The 26,611-nt window shown below is 39.7% G+C and overlaps 1 protein-coding gene across 1 annotated transcript in view; it reads left to right on the top strand.

The window, feature by feature from the left end:
• The first annotated feature begins 1,851 nt into the window (after positions 1-1,851).
• Positions 1,852-26,611, top strand: part of LOC118230022 (carboxyl-terminal PDZ ligand of neuronal nitric oxide synthase protein-like) — a 60,225-nt gene continuing 35,465 nt past the window's right edge. The window contains exons 1-2 of the mRNA XM_035422696.1: positions 1,852-2,365; positions 2,686-2,757. Coding sequence (XP_035278587.1) covers positions 2,261-2,365; positions 2,686-2,757 — 177 coding nt within the window. The 5' untranslated portion in view covers positions 1,852-2,260. The remainder of the gene's footprint in view (positions 2,366-2,685; positions 2,758-26,611) is intronic.

Raw genomic sequence — 26,611 nt, 5'->3', positions numbered from 1 at the left:
TAGTCAGCCAAGCAAGTTTCAAATGTCAAGGAAACAGACTTTTTGTGAATGTTTCCATTTTTAAAATTTGTTGAGCTCCATAGTGTCATAGTGCCTGGTGGTTTTATCAGGATAATTCTTTAGGTCTGTCCCCAGGATGGAGTTGTAAATAGACTTAACTTTCATTACTTTGTGTCTGTCAGGATGAAGCTATCAATAGACACACCAAGCTTCATCTCTTTACATCAAACCATTTGGGATTTATTAGCTTTTTTTGTAAAAAAAAAAAAAAAAAAAAAAAAACCACCCCTCATGCGGTCATTGGCTTACTGTGGCAGTATTTTTTGCAAACAAAATTTGAATAACCATTAAATAGCAGCATCCAAAAAACGCATCAGTGAAAGTTTCTTGACAATTGGTCAAACTTTCTGGAAGGAGATGTCTTTTAAGTGTCAACCAATCTGCCAATCACACCTTTTCAGTCAAAGTAGCAAAGTTGTTTATTATGAGAGGCATGGATTGACTTTACTTTTATGTCTCTAGGCCAGATAGGGCAGGAGGTATGCCCTTTCAAATGTCATATTTTCAATTGGGTGCTATAGTAACACCAAGTATTCAATCGGCGGCAAAATAACTCCTTCTGTGATGCACACAACCTTCGACTACTGTGCAAAGTTTTATTTAAAAATATTTGACACTTTCCAGAAATGAGCGAAACATCACAGATAGAATAACTCCAACAAATACAATAGAGAAAGTTCATAAATAGGCCACGCCCCCACAGTGGGGAAAACAATCTGTTGGGCTCTATGGAGATAGTATTAGCAGTCAGTGGATTATCAAGATTGTTAAACGCTGAAAAAAGTTGTTGTGGTGGGCTGAACAAATAACAAAGCCAAAAACCCCGATTTTAAGTTTTATGTGTTTGACAACTTTTTGTCATTAAATAAATGAAATAATTTATTTTTAAAAATGTGTTTTGTGTTTATTCAGGTTCCTTTTTTTGCATTTTGTCTAAAGATCTGAAATCATTCAGTGTGAAAATATGCAATAATAAAGGAAATCAGGAAGGGGCAAGTACTTTTTCAAGGGACATTTTAAAAGGCCTATAATTTCTACATGGATCACCTGATGTAGTTGAATGGATATAAACACCCTCAAATTAAAGCTGGCAGTCTGCATTTTGACCTATTAACATAGTCATTGTTTTATTTCAAATTGTATGTGCTGGAGTGCAGTGCCATTTCAACAAAAAAAAATGTGTCACTGTCCCAATACCCAATTAAATGCATTTAATGGAATATATACATTTTATATATGCACTATGCAGTTGGCATTATTTGGGATAGTACAGTTAGCATGTAAAACAATCATCTGTCCTCAGTTGGAACACTCAAGACTGCCTCTGAAAGCAATGTCAGCAAAAGAACTGTTCATCAGGAGCTTCATGAAATGAGTTTCCATAGCCAAGCAGCTGCACACAAGCCTAAGATCACCCTACACAATACCAAATGTCAGTTGGAGTGGTGTGAAGCACACCGGCATTGGATTCTGCAGCAGTGGAAATGTGTTCTCTGGGGTGATGAATCACACTTCACTATCTGGACGAATCTGGGTTTGGCAGTCAGCATAGTGCCAACTATATTGGCTAAAATTCTGCTAACTGTAAAGTTTGGTGGAGGAGGAATAATTTTCTTCTTTTCTACTTTTTTCTTCACCAAGGTACCACTAGGTGCCACGCAGTACCTCGTTGTAATAGGTTTAAATGAATGAGGAAAGCGATGCTATAACCCCTCCTACGAATTCGTAATGTGACTCTATTCCAATCAAAACAGGCGGAATTCCCAGATCCACCCAATCAAGGTCTGCGCCCGATTTATCCGCGTCCGAGATGTCTGTATGTGTCCCAGTCATGGCGCTGCTATGAGAAGACAAGCGTAAACATAGGAACGTTGAAGTATTTTAGCTGAGGAAAAGGAAGAAAGCACGAGATTATCGAATGGGAATGCGTGCTTTCGCCGAGACCGGGGTCGAAGTGCAGGCTACTTCTGGCATGTTATTATATTGAGGAAAAAAACGAGAGGATTGGTGCGCTACGTAGTAGTTGTTGTAAAGTTACGTTTGTGGACGGTGTGTTTTATTATAACGGCGCGTTTTGGAGAGACTAAAGAGAACGGTGCAATGTGGAGTTTCGAAGTAGGGAACCTGACATCGTGGGATTGATCTGGTTGATCTGATTTAATTATCTTGCCAGTTTGAACTCTGATGTAACTCGGCGACCATGCCTGGGAAAACCAAGTACAATTTAGTCGATGATGATCACGATTTAAGGATTCCTATGCACAACGAGGAAGCTTTTCAACATGGGGTCAATTTCGAAGCTAAGGTGAGAGCATTAATTACAACTTTTCCTTGGGGCAAGCGGTACGACGGGTATCAAAATAACGATAACATTTATAGAGTTCGACGCAAAAGTATATTACTGTAGCCTACTACTTGGACGTTTTGCTTTACATTTCAATTTGTTTAATTATTACTGTGCAGTATTGTCCCACGTGTGAATTGTAACCTGTACATCGACGGTAAGCGTCGCTTGCAAATCGTCAGGTCAAGTTTTTCATTGTACGTTTTAGGCTGCCAAACGTGCAGTCTCATGCATGCATTAGGAACAGATACATTTTAATGCGTTAATGTTCTTATTTGTAGTACATTGGTAGTCTGGATGTGGCGCGACCGAATAGCCGAGTTGAGATTGTGGCTGCAATGAGGAGGATAAGGGTAAGTTGACTGGCGTTATGTTTATAAATACGTTTCAAAAGCAACTGTATTTTCTGCCGGTCTCGTTTCTCTTTTTGCTTGAATTTACCCTATATTATCTTTGTTTGTTTATAGCTAATGCGGGGTTTCACTGCGTATTTCCATTCCGAAAACAGAATAGACTAACACAATGACACTCCGCGACCTACTGTAAATCCCAGATGTTGTTAACGGTATGTTTGAAAAATTGACGTGATTTCCATAACTGCTTTTGGGTTTGAGAAGTCATTGGTCGTGGCGGTGTGGGAACACCTTTTAAGTTTGTGGTTTAACCGAGGCTGCACATTTATTCAGTATATGGTTGTAATATTGTGTATTGCCCTGCGTGTCATTCTGACTCGTTCATACATTTGCGCAACATGTTTATGACTGCATTCTGGTCTGGGAAATAAGGTAAAACTGTTGCCATTTCATTGTCATAGTGTTACCAACCCTGTTTTGTTTTTTTCAGACGCTCATCTCGTCTAGCCAGTACCCCCTAGGTAGTAACGATACCATTAACCTTATTAAACATACAGATCCAGCCTCTAGTAGGGAGAACAGCTGCCTTTTGGCCAAGAGACAAACATTTCCTTCAGCATGAGGTTATTGTCGGAGTTCCTTATGAAAGTAAATTACTGGCTGCTCCCTCACTTGGTGAGCGATGTTAAATGCAAGTAGCCTACAGTATGCAAGTTTATAGTTTGCCTAAATATTTAGTACTAATTAATGTATAATCCCCTTCCTATAATGTTGACCTTAATCAATGTATGTCTAAATCTTGTGGTGGAACATAAGTATATAGGTCCCCTTAGCTGCTCAAGTAGTGTTCAGCTTAAGTGGGACAGTTTATTCAGGAAAGCCGGATGTTGTGCTCTCTTGAGGAAAAAACAAAAGTGCAATTTCTGTTTACTTGGATTTAAAGTGAAGATTCAAGGCAGAAACCTCCCTCACCATGCACTTTTCCAGTGAAGGATAGAATTTATGTTTACTAGCCATTTTTGCTGATTACGTTTACTTTAATTAACATCATGGAGTTTTGGTTCCTTGTGTTTGAAAAGAAAAACCACTGACTTCAAAATGGTTAGTTGCAAGTGATTTTAATTGCCTGGCTCTATTTGAACTGAATTCTTTTTAATAATCAGCTTTCTTTCTTTAATTAACATGAAGCCTTTGGAAACATATCAAGTATGTGATATATAACACGGAAAAGCTTATATTTAAAGTCAACTTGAGTAAAAACATCTGGCAATCTTTTGAGACACAATCCAAAAGTTTCATTTGAAGTTTTGTGTTAAGATTGGCAAGAGTAATTCTGAAGTTATGAGCTTTGTGCTGCGCAGTAAAACTATTGATGATTTAAGTGACTGTGAAAAGTTGTGATTGTTCACAATCCCTCTCACACACACATCCGCCCGGCCCCCTTTCATGATTACCATCAAGTTAATCGTTCTGTTCCTCTTATGCTTGTGATATCCATTCCCCACTCTGTTCAGCCTGTGATCATTCTTTCCATCTTATCTGTCCTGTTTCTGTTTTAAATCCATTTTTTGGCCCTAACTGCCTGTCTATGATGGATGTGTGCTGTCTTTTATTCCATCTTTCATCTCCTGAATTAATTCCTTCAGCAATACTTCCTGTGGAACTGATTTCATTGTATCATTCTGCACACTCATTGTAATTAAAAAAAAAATAACAGTTAATTATTTGATGCCTTTGTTTTTTTGTCCATAAAGCTAAGCTTATAACCCTTTAATCTATATTTTTATTGCACACCTGTGTGTAACGTATAGGCCTACTACTTTTAAATCCTTTAAGCCCACTGGGGATTGCTGTCTTGTATTTCTTTTCTGAGTTGCATATCAGTCAACAAAGTAAAAAATATTTTGCTATGACGCCATCTTCTTGTAATCAAGTTACATGCTAATGAACTTAACTGCAATGATGATGACTTTAAAAATAACAGTGAGAATGTGCCTTTTGCTCTGGTCTGGCCTTTTCTTATGAGACGGGGACAGATGCATCCCTCCACTGTTTATAGTGCAGGAGGTAAAATATTGGGCTCGGAATTGACGGTTTTATATGATTGATGTTGCGAGGCCTCATCCATGCGTGCTCAGGCATCATTTTCTTGTTATCCGTCTGTATTGCCGTGTTGTGGGGGCTTTGGGTGAAGCCTCTTTGTCTCCCCAGATTGCTCTGCTGTTAACGTGAGTCAACAGCAGAGGTGGAGCTGGTAGGCGGGGTGATGGTATCTTTGCCAGTTTCTGCCTACACATTTGGAGACATTTACCGTGTCATGATAATGTCCACATTGAGAATGTCCTCGTTAATTAAGTCTTTATAAAGTTAAAAAAAAAAAAAAGTCTAAAGTGAATGTCATGTGTTTTCCTGAGTGATATAAAGGACAGAAAGGATAAACACTCCTTCAGCCTTACCCGTAACTAACATCTATCTAAAAAACATTTTGGGGGTAATCGAGTGATTTTATTTATACTGAACATTTGCCAGCAATTGTTCACTTTTCTTTATCCCTGTCCCCAGATCATAAACTGGGTTCACCATTTAATGCAATTAATGGAATGTGGGATTCCTTTATTTGGCATTAGGACACACCACACAGGAATGTGTAGAAGTTATTGCCTGTATTATTGAATACCAAAGGGAGTGATTGAGGCTGTGAGTACCCACGTTAGGCTGAATGACAAACACATCACAACTCAGGCAGTTAAAAATAAAACAAACAAAACTATCCATCAGAATCAGTCTCCACTGAATTGTAAATTTAACCACATTTACATTTCCTACATGCATACGCACACACAAACACAAGCGCACACACAAACACATAGCCTAATTTCATTCAAGCATTAAGGCATTAACATAAATGTCAAATCCTTGTGTGCACCATGAGCTGTGCTCCAGCAGTCTATAGACCAGTATATGATCCCTTAAATGTGTAATTAAATTCATAACATATGTAGATGTTTTTTTAAGAAATGATCTTTAGTTATTTCGAAATTAGAGTTATGATAAACGTCAGATAGCGTCTGCTTAAGTGCATTCATTCACTCAGACCAGGCCAGTGCTGCTGTATTGTCAGTCAGCAGAGTGGACCTCAAATACACTGATCTGAGAACAGTTCACATGAGCCGGTTTTGTTTCACTGTGGAACTTTATCGGCATCGGCGTGTCTCAGCTACGCTAATCTTAGATCGGTTCACGCGGACAGGTTGCCTTTTGTGCCTGAATGTAGGCATGCCCATGCTCCAGTGATTGTTCCCTGCCCCTTTTCCCTGAGTCGGTCCATCACCTTCCCGTAAAAAGCTGGCAAGGGCACTCTCGGACAAAGTGGCTCCAGGAAACCAGCCTGTGCCATAGTGCCATCTGTCTCCATAGCAAAGGGCCTCCTTTCGAGTCCATGAGAAAGATGAGCATTCTCAGTAACGGGCGATCTCCTCGGCTGCTGCCAGCCCCTTCCTGAAATCTGAGCATGGCTTGCCCCGATTCCAGCTTCACCATAGTAACTCAAGATGTCTGAGGGGCCCTACAGACAAGGTTCTTCGCATACTGCAAAATGGATCCTAAATAATGGATTTCAATGGAGTCAATCCAGTTGCATGCTCTACGGCATGGGTGTTCTGCAGGAGTCTCTCTGGTGCAGATATTCTCCCATTCATAGGCACGCTTAATCAAGATCCAAGACATCCCTTTCCGGACTGGGCAACTAACCCTTCATAGATGGCTGATGTGAATTTTCAGGCTTATTCAGTGCCACCTTAGGAAACCTACTGGTGACAGCCATGCTGTAACAAATGTGTCCCTCCAATGTGAGCCATTCCTTAAATTCACTGTCCCTGGCAACAATGAAATCAGTTTCCTTGCGTAACCCTGGGATGAATGTGTAGGTTGAGGGCTGTGTGCTAACATGTTTTTCGAGGAGCACATGTGCTCCTTAGTTGAAAAAAATTGCATCCCATTTAGTTGGTGTGTTGTGCTACTAAATTATATTTTCCAGTTAGCACACATCAGTCTTCAGGAGCAAGTGCTCCTAAAATGGAAGTACTGTAGAGCCCTGTAGGTCCTGTACCTGATGATGAATATTAAAACCCAGCCAAGAAATCACTTTATAAATTAAAAGCTGGAAAAATGGGTTCCTCTTTTTAAGATTTTTTTCAATTGTGTGGTTACTCAACGAACATAAATCTTAAATTTAGTGTGGCTCTCCAAAGCAAGTGTTCATCTGTTGCTTTGATCAAGCTTGAGAAATACTCTGAATTAAGTCTGCAATCTGCGCATTAGACATAATAAACTTGGTGTGGGGCCCATGGTTAGATTGCGTGTAAGAATTAGGTTGGTATCAGCAAGCATCACTGATAATATTTTACACTTGAGCAGAGAAATGGGTAAAAATGTGTCTTCTGCGTTGATTATGGCAGGGTTGCTGTTTTGAAGGATTTAGCCTCACTGCTGAAAATCCAAATGGTATACTTAATCTTAGCAGCGTCAGTAGAGAGATGCTGCGGAGTGCTTGAATGAAATGCCAGGAAAGTGTCGGATGCTAAAGAATGAGCCAGCAGTAAGACCTCAGATGGGAAACGTTCTGTGGGACTCTTCCAAGCTGATTACTGAAAGTCCACAGCAAATTCAGTCACACTGTCCAGTACGAATGTGGCTTAGAGGCTATCCTTGCTATCCTCTGGCATTTACTCTAAGCCCGAAGGGTATATTTGCTGGCATTTACCCACAGAGCGGTGCCATTTTTATGTTTATTTATTGTTTGGTTATGGAAAGTATCTGCACTGCATTATTCAAACCACTTCTGAATGCTTCCAGATTTAAGCATCATTTTGTAACAGTGATTACATGTTAAAGGTTAGTAGTCAGTCATTCACATCAGCAGATGATTGATCAATCTATCCTGCGCGTTGATCTATCCCGTTGGTCCTCAACCGTATCCCACAGAGAGCTACAGGGTCTGCTGGGTCTTGTTCTTACGCAGTAATGAATTGATTTGTTAATTCAGCTGACCTGGTTTCTTGGGTCTGAATTTGTTAAAGATTTTTAAAGCGAAAACAGAACTAACACTCCCTGTTACTGTTCAGGACCAGGGTTGAGGACCAGTGATTTAGCTTCTTAAACCTTGTCACAGTCTAAAATTCAGGCAAATAGCCTAATCAAAAACCCCTTGCTATGGGAATATTGTTAGAATTGAAGGTGTGACCTGTGGCAGTGTGGGGAGGGTTGAGTTTGACTAGATGGAATATGCAGTTGCCATTCACTCTCTCTAAAACCTCATGTCTTGTTGTGTAAACAGTGGCTAGTGATTTCATCGGCCATTGTGTACAACTGTATAACCACATTTCCCTTATTTGTTTAGTTACAACTAAATTGGAGCCCTTATCTGGCCTGTTGCCATTTGAATTGTTATTGCTATTATTTATTTTTCTTTTTTGTTAGTTTTACAAACCAGTGCAATATTATTCATACATGAAATGTATGTATGTAAATGACAGTATGTATAGATGAAATTAAACCATAGTAATTCTTTTGCTTCCCATGAATGAGTTTTCGTTTGTTGGAACAGTGTTTAATTGGGAAGAAAAGAAAAACTGGACCGGACTTAAAAGCTTGAGCTTCAGATGTAGTACGAGTGAGGGACGTGGGTAGCCTGCTGATGCTTTGAGCCTGTGCAAAAGGAGACGTGTTTATGATTGAACAGCCCCCTCTCCCGCCCGACACTTCCCCCCGCTCCCGCCGACAGATGTACGCGCGGAAAACAAACAACAGGCCCAGCGGCCGTCCACCAACCTGCCGGGTGCTTCAAAAGGCTCCCACCCACGAAAAATAGTGCCGAGTCGCTTTGTTTGCTTTGTGGCCTTGACGCTTCTCTGCTGGCTCATCAGTTGCCAAGAGATACCTAGCCTTCACGGGGGCGGGCGGGTGGGGGTGTTCTGCGCGATGACGGGTTCTGAAGACTCGTGCGTGAAAGCCGTTTCGCTCTGCTGGAGTGGGGTGGGTGGTTTAACCGGGATTTGGGACCAGCTGACAGCTCTATGCGTGTCAGTCAATAGGAAGCTACAAGGGCTAGAGAATTTGTCCATTTGTGTCCTTTAGAACAGGCTCCTCTTTTGCACCTGATTTTGCTCCTGACAATCTCTTCATCAGTTAGGGTGATATGCCCTGAATAGCTTAGGGCACAATTTCCTGTAACTGTGTTTTTTTTTTTTCATTGTATTGGTTTGGGTCCTTATAATTATTTTGGTTTGAAGCTCTTTGTATTCCACAGGCAAAGTTTTGGTTTATTAATCCTGTGGCCATCCTCAAGTAAGTGGTCTGTGTCAACAAACATACAAGGTCTTATGGCCACTTTCTGTATGAAGCATTACCTGGGTAAATCAATATAGCATTATATTTAAAGAGCAATTTCTTTAGACCTATGTACGCAGCGTTATGACCCTCAGCTAGTTTATTCTTGGGAATTGTCAGGATACTACAGTAGAATTAATTGCCCAGATGCCCAAGACAACCATTATTTTTTCCAAGACTACCAAATTGTGGTGGTCCAACCCCTGCACTGTAAAATTCAAAAAAAAAAAGAAAAATGTTTTACTGAACGTATTGAATAGCCTGAACTTAAAACATTTTAAAAGTCATACATTCTATAACTCAGTTTAGAGAAGGTTAACTTAAAACCTAAAAACCAGTGAATAATTGAAAAGATTTAGTTGTCCTCATCAAATGGTTCAAGGCGGATGTGGAAACTACAAGTAAATTCTCCAGGTTTTTTGTGGATGAGTATGGTTTGGAGAGAATGGGAGAAAAACATAATGTAATTGTATTGGGTGTTTCTGTAGGGGTCTCACTTGATATGATTGGTAGGCAGGAATTAACTTTGTATTTTAATGCAGAGCAGAGCCTGCTGTTCCTTTTTTTTTACTGCTGCAAGCGTGCCAGCAGTTTATGGGCTGTGGTGTAACCACCAGAGAAATATAATATAACGTTGCCAAAGTCAGTCTGAGAAATGTGACATTTTTCACAAATGAGAAAGCCTTACAGTATATGAACATCTTAGCTAATGCATGGTTAGTAAGTTAGATGTGTGATGTTGTGACATCTAACTTTAACCAGCTAGAAAGGTTTGTTTTGATACTGTAGCAGTATAACCTGGCTCTTAACTTATACCTAGTCACCCCTCAGTTTAATTTGTGCAACAATTTCCTCCCTCTCTACCCTGCCTCATATGTGGTGTGATTTCTGGTGCAAAATTTCTGCAAGATTTGTGTTCTAATAAACCGGTGTAAGGGAGATTGAAGGGAAGGGAAATGAAATGTCTCCCCCATTGAAAAGGCCCATGAAGTCTTTCAATGCTTCTGCCGGCCTAATACATATTGTTTGTGGCCACACTATTCTTTGTAATGTATTTTACTGTTTGAAAGCTCTCTCTCTTTGTCTTTCTGTCTCCATCTCTCAACCATGGCTCCTCTCGCTGTATATGTAATTCAATTGAGGACTGTCAAAAAATTACTTTGGTTTGTTTTCAGCCACAAGTTCAGGCAGGGATCATTCTAGAATGCCCTGCCTGGACACAGCCAGTATGGAGCTGGTAGGGGTTTAGGCAGAAATACTTTATACATCTCCCCCAGTCAGTAAGCAAGCCAACTGGTCCCATTTGCTTAAATGTGTGAGTGCTGCATAGATCAAAATAATTGAACAGATAGCTACATTCAGCAGTTCATTAAAGATCCATATTCAGGCTATTTTATTTATTGTACAATATGATGTGGCTAAAGATGCAAAAGTTTTGGTTTAGAGGTGTCACCAGTCAGTTCTACTTCAACTTTGCTACAATTGCGTAATGTAATTGTGGCCTGCAAATGCAAATCTACATTTTAAACAAAAATAGATTAAATTCATGCTGAACAATAGCCCTTGAGGAAAAAAAAAAGTGAATAAACTTTGAAAAAGTGTGGCGCCAAGGCACTCTGTTTTCGAGTGAAAAAACGTTTAAAAAGCTTTTATTGACTGGGCTGAAACAAGGCCATTCTTATTTCAGCCCTTATTTTAAAATGGAATCAGAATCAAAATGGTGGAAAGGGATGAAAGAAAAGTGCATATAACCTCTACAAATAAGGTTATATGTGAAGGGCAGCAGTTGAAAAGAATTTTGATTTGATGTATATCATATAAATTATTGTGGTGGTCAGTCATTACAGCCTTCTTGTATTCTCTTCACATCATCTGACATGAAGGGAAATTGACCTGTTCATGATGAGAGATCAATGTAGACTGTCTTCACATTTAGGTTAAGAATGACATAAATCAGAATTATACTGTTCTGGCCTTAGACACTTTCAGAATGCTGGAGGTATGGCAATCATAAAATCATCTCAGGAAGTTATCTCAGTCACACAGACACACGCACACACACACACACACACACATGCACATTGCAGGATTAAATCCTACATGGGTTACTGCCTTTGTTCCCTTGAGTAAGGCACTTACTTTCTTCAGTAAGTTATCCAGCTGTATAGTTGTCTAGCTTTGTAAGTTTCTCTGGATACAGCCTTATTCTTGGAAAATAGTGTAAATACCAGTTCTCTGTAATCACAATTAAATAGCTGTATAAGGAAATCTGTTGGACAAAACATTTGCTGTGGGTTCTTTTAAAGAGCCTGGAGTCTTGGATTCTGCTACCAACACCATATATTTTCTGAAGGTGTGGCATCTTGGTTTGTTTGCACATTACCCTTACAGAACCGTTTACTCAGAAATGGTACACGTAGTGTGGTGTTACAGCACTGGGCCGAGCAGGCTCTGAGCCTGTGGCAACTCACTTTGAATCCCTGTCAGCAGTCCATGGTATGCTGTTATATGAGGCATTTTAGCTCGGTTCCTCTGTCAATCTACCGTCCTATATTAGGGTCACATGTTCAAAACTGTACTGTAAGCATCGTCAGTCTGGCAGAACAAAAGCATCTCTTAAGAAAATAAATAGAAGGAATCGAAGTGAGTGAAGAGGTAGAATGGAATGCCAAAGTAAATGGAATACCAAATGGAATGCTAGCGAGTGGCAAACAAATGGCTGTAGGGGGAACATGTTTGCTTTTGTGGTGGGGGGTATTCTGGTTAGTTTTGTTTGTGTTGTAGTTAAAGGAATACCAAAATTCTGCTGATGCCTGAGGGTTGTCATGGCAATTAAAATCAACATTGGAACCTTTTAAATCAACAGATTTCAAAATTGTCAGTTTTTTTATTACAGAAAGGGTCCACTGAAGTGACTAAATCCGATTACAGTTGGAAATTAAGATGTACTTTATAAAAATCTGACAGCTGTTTAGTGTGTTCCATCCAGGTGCAAAAAATTAAGGATGTTTACTCAAAAATAGTATTAAGCAAATAAATAGAAGATAAATGATTACAGTGAAGATGTAGAATAAAACATGTAAATAATGTGTCATGCATTTTATGATGGTTATACCTTTCCATCATGTGCATGATGCCAATAATTATCCCATTTGGCAGAAAGGGAAAAAGATGAAGTTATCCAAACTTAAGGACTTAAGGAACTAAAATATAACACTATATTAAGTAGGCTATATGCCATACAAGAATAGCAATTAGTGCAGTCAGAATTCAAGCCAGTATAATTGATTGATTATCACAGATTATCTGTAATTTAAAAAATTATAATCCCTGAGGTGATTCCTCATTTTATACCACCAAAGCTCTCCTTCTGAGCACAAGTACCAGCTTCCAGATGGCCTGCTTAGAGATACCCCTGCCCCCAAATGCAGCCAAATTAGGGTCATGCTTCTCAAACCCATAAAGTAGTCTACATTACATTACAGGCATTTGGCAGACGCTCTTATCTAGAGCGACGTACAACAAAGTGTATAACCATAACCAGGAACAAGTGTGTTGAAAACCCTAGAGGGAAGTACAGTTCCAAGTGCAGGGAGCGACCGCGTAGTTTAACTTGGACCCTGTAGGTTAATCTGATCAACACAAACAAAAGCAGCAACAAAGCAGTCTATGCAAATAATACAAGCAATAATTAAGTAGGCACGAGTGCAATAACTAAAGTCTAGCAATAGTAACCATAGTCCAGCACACTTATGGAATGTGCAGCATTTGATCAGAGAAGCAGTAAGGTTGGTAATCATTGCATGTGCACTCTGGCTGTGTTCTTTCAGACATACAGGAAGGCTGGATATGACACGGCCGGAGACCATCAGGATGTGAAATGTAAACAATGGAGGTGGAATGAAACCCTTATCCTGCTGTGCCGTGTTTTGAGAGCAGGGTTTTTAGGGAGGGAATGTGCCTCAGGAAGGGCTGTTAGAGAGAGGAAGTGGGAGAACAGCTAAGCCAGAATGGGAATAAGGAGGATAGTCTGTGTGTGATGGACTGATTTAAGATTTAAGCAAGTTTGACACTGTGTTAAAAGTATCAAGGAAACTGCATTTATACCACAGACTGATACCTATTGCTTGCTGTTTGCTTTGTAGGAAAAACTTACTCGATAACTTTCTTTCTTGATCATGGAAGTTTACTTGCTTCGCATAGTCACTCACATATCCTGCCTTCCGACTTGTTTTTCAGCCAAAATGAGAGTCCTTCTTTGTTACGTCATGAAAAAGCATCTTTAGCTTACCAATAGGTGAGCCACAGTAGCAAAATACTAATCAGTACTAGACAGCTTATTGAAACAGTGATGTCCCCAAGCCTCCATCTTCCCATAGGATTTTCGGGATTAATCCTCTCCCCTATGAAAGGAGAACCATCATTCCACCCATCCATGTCAGGAAACTCTATTTAATGAGGTCTATTAAAAAGGCATAGGAACCTGCTGTCATTGCAAAGCTGTGGGTTGTCTGAAGCAGTTCTTGTACAATACGGGCTAATGAGCCATGTGCTCAAGTTAGCGGTTATGATCCACTAATAGATAAAAGGGATTTTCTGGGGGTTTGGTGAAAAATAATTTTTGGTAGTACCACGAGACAGCATTCCCCAGTCCAGCCAAATAGGAAAGACTTTGGGTACACTGGAAGGAAACCAGACCCTATTGTAGAGCTTATGCTCCATGCATGATTAATGCTTTAATCTGCTCTCATGGCTATCTGCTTTCTGCTCTGATAGCTGCATTTATGGATATAATCATTCACAATTTTCCTAAGCCTGGGAGGGAATACTAATGGGTTTTTAGGTACTGCACCCTGATATGTAGTTCACACCCACCCATGCATCTGCTGTTATTGTGTTCATTCTGTAGATTTCAAGCCCATGTGAAGTGATCATAACTGAATTTTTAATATCAAAGGAAAGAGAGAGTTCAGTTTACACATGATTGGTGAGCGCAATTGGTCTTTTTCTTTGTTGTGTATATTGCAAATGCCCTGGAGAGCTTAATTCAGCTACTGGCCACTTAATTTGAGTCTTAAATCTAAGCTGGGAATTTCAACTGTCAAACGTTTAGCTTGAAAAGATGTCAGTTGGATGGCAACGGCACATTTCTAATTACCACCAAAATTTGCTTTCTAGTCATCATTTAAGAAACTGTAATGCCCCTTGATGAAGTACTGGAGAGAAGTGCAACTCCCATCTAATTTCCCTTGTGGTTATTTGGGTTCTGAAAGTGTGCAATATTACTGCATAGTTTTGTGCTTGCTGCAAATCTGTGTCAGAGCACAGTGTTCACTTTTAACCATTTACGTCCGCAACTGTCCATATTTTAGATATTATTATTGCAAATTCTCATTTTTCTGGTTTACATCGATTGCCCTGGAAAAAAAATGGTCCATGGCTAAATAATGTGCATCAGGTTTCTACACGCAAGGCACTTGCATATTGCAGTCATCCTGTAATGTGACTAGAATATAAAATAAAAATCTTTTGATTGAATCACATTTCAAATAAATGTCAAAATTTGAATAATCCATGTGAAATCTTTTTCGCCTTTCATTTTCAGCACAGAATTCCTGAATCCTCACTTTTGCAGTAGGACTTGCCAGTTTGTCGTTACTTCAATTTAAATCAGCAGTCTATCTGATCTGCCACATTGATCCACTATAAGATATCTGCCACTTGATTGCCTTCAAGCAGTGATTTTTTCAAATCTGTTGTCCTTTTTTAAGTCTGTCTCGGCACATCATTCTCGGAGTACAGAGACACATGTAGTCTCAGGGTACATAAGTCAGCCATTATTGATTTGGCAGCGTTGATATAATCAAGAGATATTTATCAATCTAAAAGCAACAAGAAGGTGGGAATTTATACAGAAAAATGATCTTTGTTTTTATCAAGACAAGGACTAATCTTGTTAATGCTGAGTAATGTTTTTAAAGGCTTACGAACTCCAGTTAATCAAAGTCTTTAGCTGCAGGAAGATGGTGGGGTGTGGTATTCTGCAAGCTGGCAGGGCGGGGGGGGGGGGGGGGGGGGGGGGGGGGGGGTTCTATAGTCCATTTTAGTAACTCCACTTGCCATTTCTCACTTTCCACTTCTCATGTGCTTATTGGGCCTTGTTCAGTTGATAAGTGACAATGGAAGGGTCAGTAGAGACCGTATTTGAAAGTAATCTGTTGCTTTTAAACAGACCCCGGGTAACCTCTGTACAGACCAGTCTCTCAACTTCATTATAAATTTTTCTTACCTCAAAAAATGTATTTTGACCCAGCAATGACAGCTCTGTGGTGTACTTTTCAAATGTGATTAGCCAAAAAGGATTCACAAGACCTCTTTTCCTAAATTCAATTAAATTTCATGCAACCTTCCACTGTACACATGTTTATATCTTGCTAGGTAATAAATCACAGAATGTAGTACCTTTGACAGTGATTTGCACATCTACTCTGTAGGCACTGAATAATGCAGAAGTACACAACTCACAGTTTTACGGGTTTTTTTTTTTTTTGTTTGTTTTAAAATCCTCGTGTCCTAATTTCTGAAGTAGGTGTCGACGCTATGGAAACGTCACGTTGATTCTTAAATCCTTACTGTTGATATTTATTGTTGATTTTTACTGTTGATTTTTAAACAGAAATTGTAATTCAGTATGTTGTTTCTTAAATGTAAAAAGGTTGCAGTGGTTCCCAGTGTTTGCATTAGCATTGCTAATACTAGTTTAACTAGCCTACATTTACAGTGTGGTGGTAGTATCACTGTTTTCCATATCAAATAACTTGTTAGTAGCAAACCTGTTTGGGGTTTCTGTGTTGAAGCAGGAGTCACCATGGCCATACCTTTCCAAATTTATGACTGTAATTGAAACAACAGAAAGCACATATTTGTTTAGGTTCTTACTCTGCAATCTGAAGAAGATGCTCTCAACTTCAGTGGCATCCAACACAAATTTAAGAACACATTATTCAAGCAAGTGCCCACTAAGCTAGTCATCACAGCTAGCTAGCTATTAATATTAGTCTGCAAATTATATCCGCTATAAATGATGGCTCTACCATGAACCTGCTAATGTTTATAAGTAACTCGTTTTTGTAAATTAGCCTAAATTAACTCAGTAATGTTCCCATTAACAGATTTCATTGAGAATTTTCTAGGAAGGTACAGCGACATCTCGCTGTATTTTTCCACCCACTCCTCTCCTAGGCACACTTTGGTTAAATCAGCACTAACTAGCTAACATTAGCTACCTAGCCAAAGCATTAAACCTGGTGACATGTATTACGTAGCTTGCATGCATGCTGCAATCACATCTACACAGAGCTGTTAAAAAGGGTGGTTAGTCTAAATTTTTTCAATGAGGAAGAAGATATTTGCTGAGTTCAACACTGGAGCCTGCTAATGCTGCTGGGGAACGACTCTTGAAGGAAAATACATTTTCCGACTGCAGAGAAACCATCTTTCTGATGCAAATTTTGAAAGGCTCCTACTGTGTCATGTGAATAAGCGCATCTTATAAGCACGCACACAAAAACCCACACACGTGCTCACACATTTTTTATACATGTATTCGCATATAAATGCTGTATATATTTTAATGTCATTCTTTGGAGCACATGTTTTTTTCCCACTTGTCTTTAAGGACTGATTATTAATCCGCAGCATGGAGCTGTTCTATATTGAAGCTATGGAGGCAACTCAACAGTGCTGATTCAGAATCAGCCTTAAAGAAAAAGTGGCAAAATACGTGAACTGCTTTATATTCTGCCCCTTTTGAAGGTGTTCTTACATTTGTCATTGACATCTTTGAAGTGGAGAGCGGTTGTTCTTAGGATGACTGAATGCAGCATGCAGTGTGTGTGGGTGGGTGTTAAATAACATAACACTCTCTGTCTACATCTACCTACCACTCACTCATTTTCCTTACTTCCATATGCCCAAAGACAGGCAGACACACACTTTCCTTAAACACACTTGCATTCATACCTGTTTTAATGTTGTTATTGCTTGGAACTGGTGTCTTTTGCCGCTTGTCTTCAAGGACTGATTCTGAATCAGGACTATGGAGCTATATGGAGGAACTATGGAGGAACAGTATATATCTTGTATTATCTTGGATAATCGTGGAAAAGTATTTTCCAAGTCTTGGAGAGAGGATATGCAAGTTTGTCTGAAAATGCATGGAAAATTGTTGAAATAATACATTTTTTACTTTCTTCTTGTAAGGTGATCAGATGCTGTTTCAGTGCTTCCTACAGTGCCTACTCGCTTGATGTGATTTACAGCCATGTCTAGCATTGTCTGTGTGCTAATATTGCTAAAAATGTGGCTAGTGCACTGGTTTGTAGGCCAGTATGAAATCACGCCACCAGTTGCTGGTAACTGCCTGGCATTCTCCACGAAGTGCATGGCTATGGCAAAAATATATTGTTCTGAAAACTAACCTATCCCTGCAGTTCTGTCATCCAAAGGTATCGCTGAAATCTATTTTTGAAAATCTTTGAAAAACCATCCATACATTAAAAACCATTAGCCTAATACTCCAAATATCTTTGAAAAGCTATCTAAAGCATTAATTAGATTTGAGTAGGGACCCTCATATTAGCATTGATTTTATTTATTTTTTTCATTCATATCTTTCCTCTATGCAGTACCTATGTTTATCCGCAGTATATTAGTTGGGTTGATTTAGAGGAGGTGGAGAAGATGAAGTGAGCCGTCCACATGGGGTCAGTGGGTCAAGAGGCACTTTCAGGATGAACTTTGGTAAAATGTCAAGACCCAAAGGATGGGAGGAATATTCATCATAATAAGGTATTCCAATGATAACTGGTGTAATGATAAAGAGACAGCGTACCCTCCTTTCTATACGTTTACTCGATAATCTCAATTTTGCTCTTCTTTCATGCATGCAGTATAGGCTATATAAGATTCCGGGAAAAACACCTACATCCAGTTAGCATGAACTTCATAGCTTAGACCTTGGTTCCAGTTACCTCTTTCTGAGCTCTTTTTAATTAGCTAACATCCTATATCTGTTATCTCATGAAGACATTTTCTGCAGTAATTCAGTGTCTTCCTGTTCCTTTTGTGAGAATTACAGCCATCCATCACTGTTCTTACTGTTTATTGTGAATAATGACACTGTAATTGCATGGGGCGTAGTGATCCGTGGACCTCTATTTGTTAGCTGTTGATTTGTAGGGCTCCTTTTGAACAGGGTTGATTTGTCATTGGGACAGCCATTTGTGACAAGACTGAGAGACAAAGGAGTCGCGGGATCGAGAGCAGCTGTATCCTGTGGAGTCATATGGAAGCCATTGTTAGAGCTCTGGCCACAAAATTAAAGATACGGGGTGCAATAGAGTACCTCCTCTTCAGAGTTTCTGGTGAATTATGCTCTTATTGAATTGAAATCAGGTCAGTCAGACTTTTTACGACATATGTACAATCAGAGGGAAGTGTGTATTGCAGGCTGCAAATATGTTTCAGAACCATGTAGATCATACTGAACTGTGTTGGGAAGAACAGACTCCCTGTCTTAATGAATTGTAAAACTTGTCTAAGCAAAGATTGTTATCTAGACAGCAACAGATTGGTACTTTTCAAGTATTTTCAAAGACCCTTTTTTCGGTGATGGAACCCTGAAAGAAGTGGGGATTGAGGCTGGCCGTTTCAGCAAGCAATCAATACAGTAATGCATATTGATGGAAACGAACAGAACAACTGGGGTCACTTGCGAAAATGACTCCGCGGCATTATCCCGTCCCACTCCAACACTAACCTTAATCCTAACCTATATATGGTTCACTCTAACTCTTGGGAATATTGTGGTCATTGTAATATTCTTGTTGTTCTAAATAGCCACATGCTGTATGTATAGCATATGACATAATAACATTGTTAGTTAAACATCCTTTCTGGCATTTGAACCTGTGTTGGATAAAAATATCAGAAGTCAACATTTATTGTGGTGGGGGTCCTCGGCCCGAAGGTGGTCATGTTACAGGGCCGTAAGATTAAAAGTTTTTGGAAACTGATGTAGGAGGTATCAACAGGTGAGGAACTAGATGCTGTTCAGCTGAAGGTGCAGGATGTTAGATGGAGAGAAAGAGACAGAGGCTTAACGCAATATCTCTGTTTCACACACACCTCATCTGTCATTCCAGCTGAGAGCACAGGCAATCTGATAAAGCGCAAGGAACTTTAGGTTTATCAGTCAGTCTGGCAGAACTCTGCCATCAATTATGCATGCCTGTCTAAACCTGAGCGTCAAAGCTGATTATGTAGAGCAGTTTGGCTCGTTTTATAGGCTTTTGTGCTTTTAAGAACAGCATCTACAAACAGAACTACACAGGTGTATAAATAAAGCAAGCCAGCTATGTGTGTTTACATATGTGCAATACAAAATGTGTGTGTGAGGAGCGGGGGGGGGGCTTATGTATAAAAACATTCTGTAATTCTTACCCTAATCACTAGATGTGGTTGTAAATACCCTCAAATTAAATCTGACAGTCTGCACCTCATATTCATTTTTTCATTTCAAATCCAGTGTGTGGGAGTACTGAGCGAAAACAACAAAAAATGTGTCACAGTCCAAATACTTGTGCACTGCACTGTATGTGTACATGTATATGCACACTACATGGCACATCCAACGTCTCATCCATGGACATTAACATGGAGTTTTCTCGCTGTTTTTCCACTGCTATAACAACCTCCACTCTTCTGTGAAGGCTTTATAATAGATGTTGGAGCATTGCTGCAGGGATTTGCTTCCATTCAGCCAGAAGAGCATTAGTGAGGTTAGGCACTGATTTGGCGATTAGGCCTGGCTCGCAGTTGGCTTTTCTATTGATCTCAAAGGTGTTGGGTGGGGTTGAGGTCAGGGCTCTGTAGGCCAGTCAAGTTCTTCCACACCATTCTCGACAAAACCATTTCTATATGGACATCACTGTGTGCCCGGTGGCATTGTCATACTGAAACAGGAAAGAGCCTTCCCAAAGCTGTTGGAGAAGCACAGAATTGTCTAGATTAAGATTTGTTTTCACTGGAACTAAGGGGCCTAGCCCAAACCATGAAGAACAGCCCCAGACCAAGAGGTGTCCAGATACATTTGTTCATGTAGTGTATATGTTTATCTATTCATGCAAATGAACCCAAGTGATTCAGGTTGTTGAGTATGTTTAAAGCAACCACTGTATAAATTCTTTGCACTTTGTGAAGCTGTTTTTTTTTTTGTTTTTTTGTTTTTTTAAAACAATTTTGCCGTTCTTCTTCCCTGATTTGAATCATGAAGTGTGCCTCTCACTGCAGCTGAAGGACATTTGGTTCTGTGCACATGCCTGCAAGTCTGTGACTTATACATTGTCAGCCGCATAGTACTACAGCAGGGCCAGCGGCTGTCAGGGAACAGGCACATCTCTCACTGACAGAATTGTGTCGTCTGTGAGCACTTGGGCACATCATTGTGTGGAACTAATGCTGTGGTAACCTGAAGAAACCCTGACAGACTTCAACCCTCCCTAGCCCTGGCAGGACTAAGCAAATTATATTGACTGTAGCGGAGTTATGGATATAGCTGGCCAGCACATAGCCTTAACTCAAATCGGTTGCTGATTTCTAGGATACAGGGCCAGCCTGCTCATGGCAAAAGCCTTGGAACTGTCAGCAAAATATCCTCTCTCTGTTTTATTGCTTTGAGACCATCGAGGGTGCCTTTCAATCACCTATTCATAGCTAACGTCATACCCTGAAAGTTTATATTTAGTTTTCCAATAGCCTAAATATATTTAATTTGTGTGGTTCTGTCCTGCAAAAATCATTCAGTCACCAGGCTTATTGCTTTTGGTGCAGAATTCCTCAGTCAAGCAGTTTTATGAGAATGCATGAAAAACATTCTGTCATGGAGCTGGAATGCTTCCCATTTTTTTAAATTATGCAAATGCAGACTAGAAGGTTTCTGATTTTGAGGGCGATGACAATGGAAATGTGGGGAGTTGCTATAGTAACATCTTGTGTGAATCACTGTACTGTAACCGCTGAGTCTACTCAAAAATAAGTAAATAATTCAAAGGCTGCTTTAGTCAAGGCCTTTTCCTTTGTGTATCAATCAGTGTAATCTTGACATTTAGGTTTCAAAATTCTATTATATGCATTCTGCCTACCAGTGGTTGTAATTATTTGGCTTTTGAATTGATTTAAAAATGTGGCAGGTGGGTAAAAAAAAAAGTTATGTGTCACTTGCAGGGGTATCTGTAATACTATACTCTCTGTCTCAGTAATGAATGTGAGCTGCTAGTCTCTTAATTTGGTACCAATTATGTAATTTATCATCAAAGATTCCAGTGTTGTCTGCTTGTCTTGTTTCAGGGTCACAGAATTGTGGAATCTGAACACAGCCAAAAACAGCCAACAGTTGACCATTAACCATTTGCTGTTCCTAAACAAAATATTTTGATATAAATTGGGGTCCTTATTTGGCAACATTTATTTGCCTTAACATGTTGAAATTAATTATTTCTGTGCATTTTTGTCATTGGATGGCATAAGCAATTTTAGTTTAAATTCTTTCAGGAATTAAAGTCACCACTTTTTCCCTAGCTGCATGCCCGTGCTACTCTTTGTCATATCAACACCTAATAGATACAAGTAATAGTGTTTTGTTTCGTTTTTTTCTGGAAGACTTTCACGTGGTCTTCAGGTGGAGGTTCACTACCGCATCAGGTATAATTAAAGATTGAAAAAGTGAGAAGAAAGGTAATACACCACATGGTGGCAGAGGCTGCTATTGCACTCAAAAAATATGTGATAATTATTGGTTACGGTATATTGGCCAGTCCTGCTCTCAACACTCACTATAAGCAAATAATGTGCCTCCCACTGAGACTTCCTGCCACATTTGAATGAACTGGAGCTGATCCAAACCATAGGGCACACTGCTGCATAAAGCACAAGTCGCTTCTTCAGTTGGGTTCACTACCCAAGGGGCACGCAAATGTGTTCTGAGATGCGCATTGCAATTTTGGGCCAGCTGCAATGCAGGTCCCTGCTGACTTCCTGTAGAATCCTAAAATCAATTTATGGGAAATGTGATAATGTGACAATAGTCCATTCCCAGCATGCTCAGTAACATGATCGTGCTTATGAGCAGAACTCTGCATTGGATTAAGGCGTGGCTTCTGGTCTAATGTGTTGGCTGTTTGTAAGAAAATCCTGCCAATATCTTACCTAATTAACTTGGCAATCTTTTGTAGCAAGGAAAGAGCACTTTGATGGCTGCTCTCATTGCCCTCTGCGTATTGCATTGTGCTGTTAGAAATGACCTGTCACTGAAGCTGAAGTTCCTTCGGCCCATATGCAATTATGCTTCGTGAATTTTATTTTAAGATCCTGGCTGGCTTGTCTCTCTAAATGCATTGGTTTCAAGTTATTCTCTGAATAACCATTATTTCAGGTGGAAGAGCTACCTGTTGTATGGAATATTCTTGTTTATTGTTCAAATCTATGGGTTATATCTATTAAATCATTATTATGAATGGCATCATGTATGATTGTAACAGGCTGGGGAGTTTAAAATGCTTCTTTATGAAAATCATTGCAGAGTTATATCTATGCAATAAGGATAATAAGTTCAAATGTAAATTGGTGATGACTATAATGATAAGTGTAGTGTAGATGAATTTGACCTGTAAAACTGGTTATAGTCAGACCATTTGTTTCTTTTTTATATTAAAGTCTGGCATAAGAACACTTATTTGTGGTTAAATACTTGAAAAATAAAATTCTCCTTTGGAATAGTTTTCATTTTGAAAGTGCCCTTTTAGAAATGAACCTGGACATTTGACATTGGGGATTTTTTAAAATGTGCATAAATACAAGATTGGTTCATTCCTCCCTATCTTTTCACAGTGCCCCATTAATCCTTGTATTATGTGGAGAAAAGTTGGGATAGATAGCTCCAGTTGTACTCATATAATTTTATGTGAGATATAAATGCCTGTGGCAGTAAAATATGACACCTTCTCAGAATGGAGTTGTCACGGTTTGAATGAATAAAGCTTTTATAGAGATCTTGCAGTGCTCCGTATTTTTCAGTTTCATTGTGGAGTCAGGCCAAGAGTGAAGGACAATGAGTTAGGGCAACCTCACTGTCTTTCAGAGGTGTTTTTCTTTGTCTGCCTTCTGTAATAGCACTAGTGTCTGGCTACCAATGCACAGACCTGCGGACCCTGTGTCTTTTTGTTCCAGCCCGTCCTGTAATTTGAAGAGAAATTTGATGGAATTGATTACGGAGACAATCAACCAACAGCATAATCAGTTCCTTCAAATTTCTCAGCCCATGTATCAGTGATGACCTGAAATGTGACACAAATATCAACCACCTACACACGAAGGCCCAGCAAAGGCTGTTCTTTCTAAGACGGCTGAGGAAGTATCGGGTGAATCTACGACTGCTTATTCAATTCCACTCAGCCAGAATAGAAAGTATCATAACATCTTCAAAATTCATATGGTATGGAAATGCAAGCAAACACAAAAACTGGTAAACTGGACCGGATCATCTCCAAAGCAGCGAAATAGCTGTGTGACTTACACTTATTAGACTCCCTTTACCACAGATGCATCTCCAAACGGGCCAAAAATATCTCATCTGACCCATCCCAACCAGCTCAGCCTCACCATCTCTTCAGATCCCTGTCCTCGGGCAATCGGTTTAAATCCTTGGGTGGACTGACTGGCTGAATGACAGCCTTTTCCCCCATCGAGTCTCTGAACTCACTCCAATAGCCCCTCAGTCTCTTCTTGCCAAGCATTGCATCCGTGAACTGTCTTTGCACTTGGCTCGTTAACTGTCTGCACTTTATATGGAATATGCAACTTGCACTGTCTATTGTATGTTTTTGCTTGTGATTGAGAGAGCCCCACCAATATTCTGTACTGGAATCAAATCCAGTACAAGTGTCAAAAATGCAAAACATGCTTGTTAGAAGTCACACAATGTTCCGAATGAAGTGGAACTAATTTAAAAAACTGCCTTGAACTAGTTAATGCGTCAGGAAAACATCATAGTTTGCCCCTAATTAGTGAACTAGTGGACTCTTTAAAATGACTAAGTTTACATGTGGGGCACAGCATGCAGGAACTAGGGAACAGGTCAACAATTCTCAGCTGAGCATGTGAACTAGTGGATTGTATGCAAATGAAATGGGCACTCAAGGAGGAAGACCTGAGCCCTGATTGGTTAATGTTTCAAATTTGGGCTGGAAAGCCAATCGGAATCTTCATTACACAACCAATAACCACCTCCTAATTAGCATTTTTCTACAACTAGTTTACTAGTAGATGTGCTAGTGACTTAACTAGTGAAATAGTGAACATGATAGCTTTACAAGAAAGCTAAAGAGAATTGTATGTAACTGGTGGACTAGTTACAATAAGTGAGTATATGCAAATACTGTCTTCATGTAACTTTATTAGTTAACAAGTCAGACTGCTGCTGCTTCATTAGTGAGCTAGTTACTCTTTAATTGCAACAGTTTAGGATTAAAAGTCCACTAGTGACATCATCCATCACGGATACTGTATGTGTTTACCAATTGCTGTGAATATGTTGGGGTAGCGAACAACATCACACGAGACTCCCATAATGCCCCATGAATCAACTGACAATGACCAAAGATGTCACATATTACAAGTCGGGTTAAAAGCAAAAGTAAATGAGCACAACCATTTACACAAGTTTCATGCCTGATTATGAGCAATGTGGCAAAAGATGCATGTTCTGCTGATAGCAATGTTGAGGAAAAAAGTTTTGCAACACACTCTAGTATAGACCACAGCTCTACTTGTTTGTTTCAACAAAGTTATTCTGGGTCAATGGGCCCGTTTGGCTCTAAGCATATTAGGTTAAAAAATAATTTAAAATTCTACCTGCGTTGCCCAAAATTAAGCTGTGGTGCTGCACCGCTGCTGCCTCTGTGTCGGGGAAACACTGATTTAGGGACCAGTTGTCTACGTTTTTGGAATTTTGGATTTTAGTTTTAATTTCCATTTCAATCAATCAGATATGATTTAGCTGTCGAAGTCTAGAGCTCAACAGCTCAAATGCCAGAAATGGCAGTTGTGGATATCATTTCATGTCAGAATGTTTAAACACATCTGCGCAGCAGTTTATGGATGCAATATTTCACTTCTGAGAATTGTTTTTTCTCAAGAAGACTAATTAACAAACACACACCCGCTTTGAATCTCAATTCTTATGCTCCCGTTTTTACCTTCTTGCATTTGGAATCACCATTTTACTAAACACATTATTGCTGTGCTACCCACACAGGGAACGCTCCAGCTGAAATGTATGCATAGCTTTCACACACTTGCCCTCAAACCAGTGAATATCTTCCACACTAAAAGCCACACGATACAGATAGCAGGGACAGAGATGCATCTTTCACTGATGACAGCTGGTAACGTCCAGCAAGTATTTGCATCTAGCAGTCACTGCAACAGCAGAAACCTGCAGAAACCCTGGCTGACTACAGGCCACAATACCCCAGTGGAGGAAACCCAGCTGTGTCTAAGTACTGCACAATCCCGTCGGAGAATGATGCATGTAAAGCTAGATTCGGGCCGCTCATTGATTATTCTGGAAATTTTTAATGACTGAAGTTCTTAAAAGATGACATTCTCATTGAATTATTAATATATTTGTGAGGCTGGTCTCCAGCAGTCATCTGTCGAGAGGCAGATCTTCTAATGTGGTGGGGAAGCAGCAGAGCTTGCTTCACTTTGAACACAGCTGAAGGCCCCTGTGTGTCTATGCTGCAGGCTCACCTTCAGAAAGTGCTTTCAGGCAGGCACTGGCCTACAATGCAGGCAAGGAATGCCCTTCACTATAACTTAACTCCCTCTCAATAAGCATGGTCACATAAGTCACGCTTACAATGGGAAGCATGTAGAGAAAACCGTAAGAAAAGGGCAGTATGTAGCCATTGGAAATAGATTGATGGTGCTTATATAAGGGTAACTGCCTACAGATATAAAGAACTTACCCCCCCTACACACAAGCACATGTACAAACATGCGTGTACACACACACACACACACACATACAAATACATATGCACTGCTGAGACCATAAAAATTGTATGATAGACTCTGCAATCTCTCATCTCTCATCTCTTCCTGTTATTATGTCCTTTTAATCTTCCAACTCCCCTTGTCAGTGTCCTGGTTACTCAAGCCTCCATTCGTATTGTGCCTTCAAAGGTTTATACAAGACAGCATTGTCATTTTGCATTGCTAATCATTAGTCCAGTAAGTATGCATTAAAAATGTTTATCATGCAAATTGTTTATTGGCCTGTGTTTTCAGCATGTGAGAAATTGACAATCGGGCCAGGCTGTGTTTGTTCCATTTAGAAAAAACTTCA

Source organism: Anguilla anguilla, chromosome 6, assembly GCF_013347855.1.
Source record: "Anguilla anguilla isolate fAngAng1 chromosome 6, fAngAng1.pri, whole genome shotgun sequence".
NCBI classification, from domain to species: domain Eukaryota; kingdom Metazoa; phylum Chordata; class Actinopteri; order Anguilliformes; family Anguillidae; genus Anguilla; species Anguilla anguilla.
The sequence above is the reverse complement of the archived record's forward strand: the minus strand, read 5'-3'. Positions and strand labels throughout refer to the sequence as shown.